At 46.0% G+C, this 12446-nt stretch overlaps 1 protein-coding gene across 1 annotated transcript in view; it reads left to right on the top strand.

The window, feature by feature from the left end:
- The window catches only part of LOC133419794 (uncharacterized), a 58825-nt gene that overhangs the window by 46356 nt on the left and 23 nt on the right, over positions 1-12446 (top strand). Inside the window, exons 13-15 of the mRNA XM_061709215.1 lie at positions 7533-7706; positions 11025-11201; positions 11619-12446. The exon at positions 11619-12446 is cut by the window's right edge and continues 23 nt beyond it. Coding sequence (XP_061565199.1) covers positions 7533-7706; positions 11025-11201; positions 11619-11628 — 361 coding nt within the window. The 3' untranslated portion in view covers positions 11629-12446. The remainder of the gene's footprint in view (positions 1-7532; positions 7707-11024; positions 11202-11618) is intronic.

Here is a 12446-nt window from a genome sequence, read left to right as displayed (position 1 = left end):
AAGTTGGATTCATAGTAATGGTGCTTGATAGCAGAACGCTCGCCCTCCAAATCTACATTTGGATACTCTAGGAACTACGAGTAAACCTGCACTCCGAGAACGGAGAGCTCTGCCAGGAACATAAAGCACTATCAGGTCTTGCAAATAATGCGGAGCTAAGCCGTTTTGGGCTTTATACGCAAGTAATAAAATTTTAAATTGGATTCTGAATTTTACGGGTAGCCAATGGAATGACGCTAACACTGGAGGGACGTGGTCTCTCCTGCTGATTCCTGTCAGCACTCGGGCTGCTGCATTTTGGATCAGCTGGAGCCTATTCAGCAAATTACTTGGACATCCTGCTAATAACACATTACAGTAATCTAGTCTAGATTTCATCCGGCTTCATAGACAAATAGAGCTACGTATCATCAGCATAACAATGAAAATGTATGCCGTGATTCTGGATTATACTTCCCAATGGCTGCATGTATAAACTGAACAAGATTGGCCCTTAGCACTGAACCCTGCGGAACACCATAACAGATCCTTGACTGTTCTGAAGAAACTTCATGTACATGAACAAACTGGAACCTGTCAGATAGATATGATTTAAACCAACGTAGAGCTGTCCCTTTATTCCCAACAACATGCTCTAACCTGTGCAGTAAAATGCCATGATCTACAGTGTCAAAAGCAGCACAGAGGTGCAGTAGAACCTGTATGGACACTAATCCCTTATCTGAGGCTATAAGAAGGTCATTCGTGACTCGAACCAGTGCTGTCTCTGTGCTATGATGCATTCTGAACCCTGACTGAAAGATTTCAACCAGATCATTTCTATACAAATAGTCACATAACTGGCTTGAAACAGCCTTTTCCAGAATTTTAGATATTTTAGAGTATTTTAGATTTAGAGTAACAACAACCTGCAGGATCCAGGAGTGGAACATCTGTGTGGATTTCTGGAGAGTCCAGACTGCAGACTGGAGACTCTGAGGTCAGACACCATGTTTTAGCTGTGTGTTCAGATGAATATGATGTGAAAGTTGTGTTGACACTAAACTGCAGACATCAGGCTGATCTTCTACTGATCCACACTGACCATCTTACTGCTCTTAGTTCTTCTTCACTGCTTTAGTCCACTAACAGTTTATTTCTTCTTAAAGTTCCTCTTCTGATTTATTACATAAAACTAAACATTTGAATGTGTCAGACAGGAACAAATGAACAACCAGAAATGTGTTTGCACCTGGAATAAAACATCTTCAGAAACATGAATTAACTCAAGAGCTAATATGTTCAAAATGTCATCCAGACGTTGTTAAAGGAGCTTGAGGCTCCTTTTAAGAAATGAGACTCTCTAGCGCCACCCTTCACCACGACGGCCGTCAGGGGTACTGCAGCCAACAGCGAAGCCGGCATGGGAGAACGGGAGAACGCGCATGCAGCGTCATGTGACGTCACATCCGCAGCCCAGCGCGGGAAATTTGGGCCCGAATTGCAGCACATTTTGCAGCACACAGCCTGTTCAAGCCAACGGAGAGATACACTAGAGGGCTCATTCTTTTGGGTTTGGAACGCTTCATCTGACATTATTACTAGAAAACTTAAAACGTATACGATTTTTTTTCATAAATTCTGCCTCAATCCGGCTTCAAGCTCCTTTAATAAACTTAGAGAGTCTGACAGACAATATGTCAAAACAAACCGAAAGCCAAAATTCACATTTCACAGCCCACACATCAGATTCACACATCACACAATACGTCAGCAAATAAAATAATACCTTTTTCCCTTAGTAATCCCACGATGGGGAAATTTTATTCTCTGCATTTTACCCATTTCTAGTCAAACTAGGAGCAGTTGTTTGCCATGCAATGGCATGGCGCCAAGGGAGCAGTAAGGGTTAAGGGCCTTGCTCAGGGGCCCAAAGTGGTTGCAATCCAGGGGCATGAACCTGGGTTCTCCAGACTCTAGCCCTCCCTGTCTCCTAGGCTACCACACCACACCCGGAACTCTTTCACCAGAGAAGAGCTCTTGAACATCAGGAGAACAACTCCGGTCGGTGTTTACACCTCACCGCAGGCCCAAGTGCAGGAAGCCCAGCGCGTGCTCGCCGACCAGATACTGAACGTGGAGCGGACAAACCCGGACTCCTTAGTTACTGTCCTCCGTGACTTTAACAAAGGTAACCTCAGCCCTGAACTCCTAAAATACAGACAGTTAATTAAATGCCCAACCAGAGAGGGAAACATCTTGGATCACTGTTACTCCACAGTGAGCAGAGCCTATCATGCCGTCCCCCAAGCTGCACTGGGACACTCAGACCACCTCATGGTCCACCTGATTCCTGCATACAAGCAGAAATTAAAGCTTTGCAGACCTGTTGTGAGGACATCAAAGCAGTGGACCAGGAAAGCTATGGAGGATCTTCAGGCATGCTTAAACTGTACTGACTGGGACGTTTTCAGGACTTCTACCAACAGTCTGGATGAGTAAACAGAGGCTGTGAAATCTTACATCAGCTTCTGTGAGGACAGTTGTGTACCATCACGTACCAGGGTTAGTTACAACCATGACAAACCCTGGTTCACATCAAAGCTCAGATGGCTGCGGCTGCAGAAGGAAGAAGCGTTCAGGAGTGGTGACAAAGACAGGCTCAAAAAGGCAAAGTACACGTTTAGCAAGGAGGTGAGAGTAGCTAAACGACTGTACCCAGGGTAATCAAACCCAGGTGCTCATTGCTCAACCTGCGGCGCACGCTCGGCGTCGATTTAACGCAGACGCAAAACATGGCGGCCCGCACAAGATGTTTTATTGGTCCCAGTGTTAACTGCCAACTGAAGAATTTAGCGCAACCCACAGCTTATATACCCCCAGGTGGTCTTGTGCCTTTTATACTCAAAAAAAAAAGAAGGGGCGCTAGTGAGCCAGCAATGGGATAAGTTGTGTGTTCAACGAGCTCTGCTGAAATCCGTTTAAAAAGTATTTTTAAGGCGCTGTATACTTACAAAAAACCACGAAATATAGTTCTAAGTTGTTTACTTAAACTTTTTGCCGGCTCAGTTTTGGTATTACCGCTCCAATGGCCAACAACTTGCGAAAATACAAATACACTGGACGAGTCAGCGCCGCGGGGCCTTGGGTGCTTCGCCTGCAGGTAGCAGTAGCGGCCTCCCTCAGCCAGGTGAGGAGATGGAAGAGGCGGACATGAAAGCCGAAATCCTCGCCGCGATTAAAGACGACATCGCTGGGCTGTTCAGGTCGGAATTGAAGAGTATGCTGGCTGAGGAATTTGAAGCTATTAAATCCGAGCTACACGCTGTGAAGGCGGAGGTCGCTAACAACACTGCTACAATCCGCTCCGAGGTGGAGACAATGAAGACAACCATATCAGATATGGAGCGGGGACTATCATCTTGCTCAGATGACGTGACTTCACTGCAGAAAAAGATGGACAAACTTGAGAATGAGGCGAATGAGGCGCTGCAACATCCGTATACTAAATGTCCCGGAGACCGCCGGCTCCAGTACTCCAGCAGCGGTCTCTGAACTTCTGAAGGAAGTCCTGAACTTGGACAAGGATTTAATGGTCGACAGATCACACAGGGGTCTTTAGGCGAGGAGACCGGGTGGTAATCCTCGTGTTATTGTGGCAAAAATGCACTATTATCAGGGTTGTGTTGAGGTGCTTCGCCGTGCCAGGGAGTCCGGTCCTCTTCAGTTCAAAGGAACCACCATCTCCATATTCCTGGACTTTCCACCGAGTGTTGCGCAAGCCAGGTCCGCTTTCAGTGAAGTCAAACGGCTGCTCCCCGGACGAGCTGACATCCGATACGGTCTCAGCTACCCAGCGCGATTTCGCATCACGCATAACGGCACTGAGAGACAGTTTCAAAGCCCAGAGGACGCCATGGTTTATGTGAAAACCAAAATCCTACAAGAAACACAGAAGGACTGACCGTGACTGAAGTAATGTTTTATTCTCACACCAGGCATGCTGAGGCTGTCGTTTGGTGAGTAAATAGCCAGCACTGCCGCACTGTGACTACAAAATCCATCAACCTCTCTGACTTATTGATACCAGTGTCTGTATAAGCCAATAAGATGCTTTTTCTTCCCTACAAATTTACTTAAAAACTACAGTCACCAACCTCGGTGTCAACATGGACAGTGATCTTAAACTGGACAAGCAAGTAAATTCTGTAGTAAAATCCAGTTTTTATAATCTGAGGCTTTTATCTAAAATTAAATCTGTTTTATCTTTGAATGATTTTGAACGATTGATTCATGCTTTTATCTCAACCTGTTTGGATTACTGTAATGCCCTCTATACTGGCGTCAACCAGACCTCCCTTGCACGCTTACAGTTAGTCCAAAATGCGGCTGCTTGTCTTTTTACAGGAAGCCACAAGCATGACCACATCAAACCCCGTTCTGGCCTCCCTTCACTGGCTCCCTGTCTCTTTTAGAATTAATTTTAAAATACTATTGTTTGTTTTTAAGTCACTAAATTGGTTGGCACCAAAATATATCTCAGACCTCCTACATGTTTATACTCCCTCAAGGTCTTTGAGGTCTTCTACTCAGTCGCGTCTCATTGTTCCGAAAACTAGGCAAAAAACCAGGGGCGACAGGTGCTTTTTCAGCAGTAGCCCCTAAACTCTGGAACGAGCTACCTCCCCACATAAAAATGGCCCCCACCCTCGAAATTTTTAAATCTCGTCTTAAAACTTATTTTTATTCTTTGGTTTTTAATCCAGCGTGACAGTTGTGTGGTCTCTGTCCTGTCTTTTATGTTTATGAATCACTGGTTGTTGTCTGTCTGGTGTGTTTTTATTTCGTGCTTTTATGTGCTCCTATCTATTTTACTCTGTTTTTAGTTTTTACTATTTTATTATGTCTTGTTTTACTTATTGTGCAGCACTTTGGTAACCTTGTTGCCGCCCCACCCCCCCACCCCCCTCCCATCCCCGGTTATCCCATTGCTGCTTCCACCTGCCTACGTAGATGTCTGCTGTGTGGTGCTGACGCCCCCGCCCCCCTCTGATCATCCTGTTGCTGCTTCCGCCTGCCTGCGCCTCAGAAGGGGGAAGCAGTACTCTGCCGGCACCGTTTATGGTGTGGGTGAGGAGCTGTTGACCTCGACTGGGGATATCGTCGGACGCTGGAAGGAATACGCTGGAAGGAATACCACCTCCGGGAGAGCTTCTCTCAGATCCCGGGGGAGGCGGGGGACATTGAGTCCGAGTGGACCATGTTCTCTGCCTCCATTGTCGACGCGGCGGCTCGGAGTTGTGGTCGCAAGGTCTCCGGTGCCTGTCGTGGCGGCAATCCTAGAACCCGGTGGTTGACACCGGAAGTACAGGATGCCGTCAGACTGAAGAAGGAGTCCTACCGGTCTATGTTGGCCTGTGCGACTCCTGACGCAGTAGATGGGTACCGGCAGGCCAAGCGAGCCGCGGCTCGGGCAGTCCTGGAGGCAAAAACTCGGGTCTGGGAGGAGTTCGGGGAGGCCATGGAGGAAGACTTTCGGTCGGCCTCGAAGAAATTCTGGAGGACCGTTCGGCGCCTCAGAAGGGGGAAGCAGTACTCTGCCGGCACCATTTACGGTGTGGGTGGGGAGCTGTTGACCTCGACTGGGGACATCGTCGGACGGTGGAAGGAATAATACCCGACTGACATGCCTTCCACTGAGGAAGCAGAGAGTGCGGACTCTGGGGCGTGCTCATCCATCACCCAAGCCGAGGTCACTGAGGTAGTTCGTAAGCTCCTCAGTGGCAGGGCACCGGGGGTGGATGAGATTCGCCCTGAGTACCTCAAGTCTCTGGATGTCGTAGGGCTGTCTTGGTTGACACGCCTCTGCGACATCGCATGGAGGAAGGGGACAGTACCGCTGGAGTGGCAAACCGGGGTGGTGGTCCCTCTGTTTAAAAAGGGGGACCGGAGAGTGTGTTCCAACTATAGGGGGATCACACTTCTCAGCCTCCCCGGGAAAGTCTACGCCAGGGTACTGGAGAGGAGATTACGGCCGATAGTTGAACCTCCGATTCAGGAGGAACAATGCGGTTTTCGTCCCGGTCGTGGAACACTGGACCAGCTCTATACCCTCCGCAGGGTGCTCGAGGGGTCATGGGAATTTGCCCAACCAGTCTACATGTGTTTTGTGGATCTGGAGAAGGCATTTGACCGTGTCCCTCGTGCCATTCTGTGGGGGGTGCTAAGTGAGTATGGAGTCCGGGGCCCTCTATTAAGGGCTGTCCGGTCTCTGTATGATCGAAGCAGGAGTCTGGTTTGCATTGCCGGCAGTAAGTCAGACTTGTTCCCGGTGCATGTTGAACTCCGGCAGGGCTGCCCTTTGTCACCGGTCCTGTTCATAATTTTTATGGACAGGATTTCTAGGCACAGCCAGGGGCCGGAGGGGTTCCGGTTTGGGAACCTCAGGATTTCATCTCTGCTTTTTGCAGATGATGTTGTCCTGTTGGCTTCATCAGACCGGGACCTTCAGCATGTGCTGGGGCGGTTTGCGGCCGAGTGTGACGCGGCAGGGATGAGAATCAGCACCTCCAAAACCGAGGCCATGGTTCTCCATCGGAAAAGGGTGGCGTGCCTTCTCCGGGTGGGTGGAGAAGTCCTGCCTCAGGTGGAGGAGTTCAAGTATCTCGGGATCTTGTTCACGAGTGAGGGAACGATGGAGCGTGAGATTGACAGACGGATCGGCGCAGCGTCCGCAGTTATGCGGTCGATGTACCGGACCGTCGTGGTGAAGAGGGAGCTGAGTCGAAAGGCGAAGCTCTCGATTTACCGGTCAATCTACGCACTTACCCTCACCTATGGTCACGAACTTTGGGTAGTGACCGAAAGGACAAGATCGCGGATACAAGCGGCCGAGATGAGTTTCCTCCGCAGGGTGGCCCGGACGCTCCCTTAGAGATAGGGTGAGGAGTTCGGTCACCCGGGAGGAGCTCGGAGTTGAGCCGCTGCTCCTTCACATTGAGAGGAGTCAGCTGAGGTGGCTTGGGCATCTGTACCGGATGCCTCCTGGACGCCTCCCTAGGGAGGTGTTCCAGGCATGTCCCACCAGGAGGAGACCCCGGGGAAGACCCAGGACACGCTGGAGAGACTTTGTCTCTCGGCTGGCCTGGGAACGCCTCGGACTCCCCTCGGAGGAGCTGGAGGAAGTGTCTGGGGTGAAGGAAGTCTGGGCATCCCTGCTGAGGCTGCTGCCCCTGCGACGCGGGAACGGATAAAGCGGTGGACGATGGATGGATGGATGGACAAATTAATGAGTTGACATTTGTCCCAAAATTCATCCTGACATGTTTGTTTGTTTGGAAACTTGAACCATTTGGCTGCACAAAATGAGTATGTATGGATGGATCCACTGGTGGAGCTGCAGAGTTGAAAAGCTGAAGTCAATACGTACAGTATTTATTGAAGCAGCAGCATGATGTCATTAATATTGATGAAGCTCTTTTTCACTGGTTCTGTTGGACTGTTTTAACCTGCATCCGGGTGGCTTCAGCTCACATTTTCTATCCTTTATTCAGTTTGGTGGACTGCAGTTTGTCAGAGATCAGCTGTTCTTCTCTGGTCTCAGCTCTGAAGTCCAACCCTTCCCATCTGAAACTTCTGGACCTGAGTAAGAACAACCTGCAGGATTCAGGGGTGAAACATCTGTGTGGATTTCTGGAGAGTCCAGAATGCAGACTGGAGACTCTGAGGTCAGACACCATGTTTTAGTTGTGTGTTCAGATGAACATGATGTGAAAGTTGTATTGACACTAAACTGCAGACATCAGGCTGATCTTCTACTGATCCATACTGACCATCTTACTGCTCTGAGTTCTTCTTCACTGCTTTAGTCCACTAACAGTTTGTATCTTCTTAAAGTTCCTCTTCTGATTTATTACATAAAACTAAACATTTGATGTGTCAGACACGAACAAATGAAGAACCAGAGATGTCTCTGAACCTGGAATAAAACATCTTCAGAAACATTAATTAAATTAACAGCTAATATGTTCAAAAATGTCATCCAGATGTTGGTAATAAACTTAGAGAGTCTGACAGACGATAGTGGACAGACTGAATGTGTAGTTGTCCAATATATGAGCTATAGAACTCATTTACTAAATAACGTCTTACTGTGGCTGAAATCAGTCAAACCAACGTTGGCTTCCTTTGACTACCATTCATTTTAATATCAACAAATACAAGTTTACCAAATATAAAACTCTCAACATGGAAAAACATATTTTTCTGTGTTTTTAATATTATTCCTTAACATGTCTGTTAAGATCATTTCATCCAAGTGACATCAAGACATAAGGTGCAACAAACAATGTCTTTTTATGATTTTCAGTGTTTAAAACTAAATATAAATACATGTGTGTTCAAGTAAGAAAACTGAAATAAAACTGCTGTCTAGACGATGAGTGTCCTTCATCAGCAAAAAAACATCCAACAGGAACATCAGAAATATTATGTTGAAACTATGTCATAATTCAATCAACATTTACAAATGTTTGAAAAAACTCCTAAACAGACAAATATGTACTGATTGATGAAGAAATGTCTCCTTAAAAACATGGAAATGATAGATATTGTTCATATATTCATCATTTATGGGGAAAAAACTTTCAAATATTTACATCAAAACTCAGGTTCAATAAACTAAAGTTCCAATCATCAAAGTATAATCATCCAATCTCCCAGGCCTTTTCAATTTCCAAGCGGGTCCAAAATGATCTTCCGTGCAAACACTAAGGGGTAAATCCACAAAAGGATTGCGCGGCTTTTGCGGCCGCTAAACCGGTGCAAATGACACAAAAAGAGAGTGTCTAATTCATAAAGCACCCGCAAAGGGCGAATTGCACCACAAACTGCGCTGCCAAGCAAATAGTGGCATTTTGCGCCTGTGCCATTTGCATGCATGTAAATTAGGTAATATTCATACATTCGGCGCAAAATTGCCCCCTCTCTATGCAAATAAGCCTCATTGCAAAAACCGTCTAATTCACAAAGACCCGCGCTATTTGCCACACGCAAAAATAGTGGAGCAAATACCGTCTTTTCGAAGCGTGTATTAACTGCGCGCAAACTCTCTCCTCACTCCCCGTCTGTCTCTGTTTCTCTCTCTCTTCAATATCATTCAAGCCTGTGTGATACTGAATGATATTAAGGGTGAAATCTACATTCAGACATGACTGTAGACAGTCAGATCAAGTGGGGTTGTGGACTTATCTCGGATTTAAAAATAAAAGTAACAGGACGGAGCATTCATCCATACATAAGGGGCTGCTTTATTACAAACAATTCCACCATATAAACATATAAATCTAGAATGTGTGTGTTTAACAGCTTACCTGTAGGTGTGTGTAGCAAAACAAAGAACATGAATTACCATTAGATCCTGATCTGATCCCGATCCGGTGTTAATGAAGTTACTGGTGCTGTGCCTTGTGCGTAAATGCGCACAGCCTCTTAACATTTAACATTTCATTAGCTTATGTCACACAGACACTGAGGTCTTTTGATGTGTGTGTGGAGATGATGGCTATGTTCTACCACACGATGGTGGCCAGTGCACTCTTTTTTGCTGCTGTGTGTTGGGGGGGCAGCCTTGCAATCAAAAACACCAGGCGACTGGACAAACTATGGTCAAAAAAGCGCGCTCAGTGTTGGGCAGGAGTCTGGACCCGCTAAGATCTGTGGTGGAGAGGGGCACACTGAACAAACTGAGTGCTATAATGGACAATAGCAGACACTCTCTCCACAGCATCCTGGAGCCACAGAGGAGCAGGAGCTGCAGCGGTCGCTCCTCTCACTGCGTTGCAGAACGGAGCGGTTCAGGAGATCCTTCGTCCCCACAGCAATAAGACTGTTTAACTCGTCCTGAACTCAGTTTCACACACTCACCTCTGCCACAACTGGACTATATTTTAGTTTGCACTTTACCTGATATTTGTTTAAAAACCTTATATTTCATGTTTATTTTAATATTATGAATGTGCTTTTATTATTTGAATGGAAGTGTGGTTGATTTTTATGTTTATGTTTTGATGAGCTGCTGGACGGTTGAATTTCCCTTTGGGGATGAATAAAGTTCTATCTATCTATCTATCTATCTACATGCAAAATACTAGAGAAGTACAAATACGTGAAAGTTGAGGCTGTTGTGCTCTCTGCAGTTTTCATTATGGACCAATCTGTGTGCTGAAATACGGAGAACACTGGAAACAGCTCCGCTCACTTACTCAGACAAGGGCAAATTGCACTCAGCTGCAGAACTTTATGGGCGTGTTTGCGCGGGTATATCATTAGAGCAAAATCTTTTGCGAATAGGACCTTAAGACGGGGCAAATTGCTGGAGCAAATGCGGCGCAATTCACAGTGCTATTTGCAGGTGCAATCTGTTCTTTGTGGATTTACCCCTAAGAATTAATGAGTTGACATCTGTCCCAGAATTCATCCTGACATGTTTGTTTTTTGGGAAACTTGAATCATTTGGCTGCACAGCATGATTTTGTATGGATGGATCCACTGGTGGAGCTGCAGAGTTAAAGAGCTGAAGTCACTACATCTTTATTGAAGCAGCAGCTGTCAAGGTTGACATTCCCCCCTGCCTTCAGTTTCTGTCTTGCCCCGCCTGTGTCCCATCTGCCCCGATTGTGTCTGCACCTGTGTCTCGTCATGTCTCGTTATCCCCTCAGTATATCTTGACTTGTCATTCCTTTGTGCCCTGTCGGTCCGTACTGTTCTCTCCTCCATGTCTCCTCGTAGTTTTTGTCCTGATCCTGGTTTTTGTCAATCCTGCTCTGCAGCGCTTTGTTTTTGCCTTTTTTGTATTAAACCCCTTGTTTTTTGAGAACTCCTGCCTCCAGCCTCCCTCTGTCTCCTGCACTTGGGTCCTAGAAAACCGTACCATGACAGCAGCATGATGTCATGAATATTGATGAAGCTCTTTTTCACTGGTTCTGTTGGACTGTTTTAACCTGCATCCTGGTGGCTTCAGCTCACATTTTTTATCCTTTATTCAGTTTGGTGGACTGCAGTTTGTCAGAGATCAGCTGTTCTTCTCTGGTCTCAGCTCTGAAGTCCAACCCTTCCCATCTGAAACATCTGGACCTCAGCAGGAACTACAAGCTGCAGGAATCAGGTGTGGAGCAGTTTTCTGATCTGGTGAATAGTCCAGGCTACAAGCTGCAGACTCTCAGGTCAGTGGAGGTCGGACTCGGTCCTGCTGTTTCCAGCAGTTTCCTACTAAAACCAGTTGGTATCAAAACAAAGATCCAGTGTTTCCAGTAAAGCTGCAGCTTCTCAGCGGCTGCTTTCTCTTTGAAGCTGTAAGAGGAGGATGATGACAGGCTGCAGGATTGGACAGAATCAGATGGTCCAGATGTTTGTAGTAAACCAGTGTTGTGCTCGTGTTCACGTGTCCAGAAATAAAGGTGTATTCCAGCTGACGCCTTCCAGGATGTACAGACACACAGTTGCTCCACTGCAGCCCTGAACACCTCTGAAGTCCTGCTGCTCTTTATCCTGGATGTGCTGCATCACTGACTGACAGCTGATGGAGGGAGTCTCTGCAAACACTTGTTTATTTCCTCTCTTTGTTCTTCTTCCCTCTACAGCTGGAGATGATGAGAGTGACCGGGACGGATGAGTCGTGTCCTGATGGTCCACGGAGGTCGAAGCACCACCAGTTTGTTTGGACAGACTCTTACTGGACCGTGATGATGATGGAGATGAAGATGTACATAGTTTCAGCTCAGTTTGTCTGATTTCCAGCCTTTTACAAACTTCAAAAAGTCAAAAGGCCTTTTATTATCATACCTCGTTAAAAATCAGTAAAACAAAATTAAAGTGCTGCTCCTTAAAAACCAAGTTATATTCATGTCCCAACCACATCCGTGCACTCCCCATCCCACCAATAAATACCTAAACAGGAGATAAAAACATGCTGAGACAATCATTTATTAACAATCAACAGAAACAGAATACAAACATACTATTCACAGGTTTTTGCACATCAGCTGATTATTAAAGTTGGTAGATTTAAAAGAAAACAAAGTAAATGCACAAATTAGATATTTCATGAACCTCCACACACCAAGGAAGAGGATGAAGAATTCCTGTGATTCCACTTTATTTACATTTTTCCATTTCATCCCGAGTTTACCTGTTGTCATCGTGTTTCCAGCTTCGTCTGGTTTATAATGTTTCTCTCTGAGTCACTGATTAAGAGAGAAAGTGAAAAGATCAGTGAAAATAGCTGTGTTTGTACATGAAACGTGAAACACAAATGAACTTGACTTGGTCAATTAATGTTACTCGGTTTGTTCCAGAAATATTCTCAATGTTTTCTTTTCATTGTATTCAGTTGTGGCTTATTGAAACACTCTCATCTCTGTTTGTGGATGTTAAAATGATCGTTGAGACTTCTAGTAAAAATTATTTAA

Source organism: Cololabis saira, chromosome 19, assembly GCF_033807715.1.
Source record: "Cololabis saira isolate AMF1-May2022 chromosome 19, fColSai1.1, whole genome shotgun sequence".
Classification (NCBI taxonomy): domain Eukaryota; kingdom Metazoa; phylum Chordata; class Actinopteri; order Beloniformes; family Belonidae; genus Cololabis; species Cololabis saira.
The sequence above is the reverse complement of the archived record's forward strand: the minus strand, read 5'-3'. Positions and strand labels throughout refer to the sequence as shown.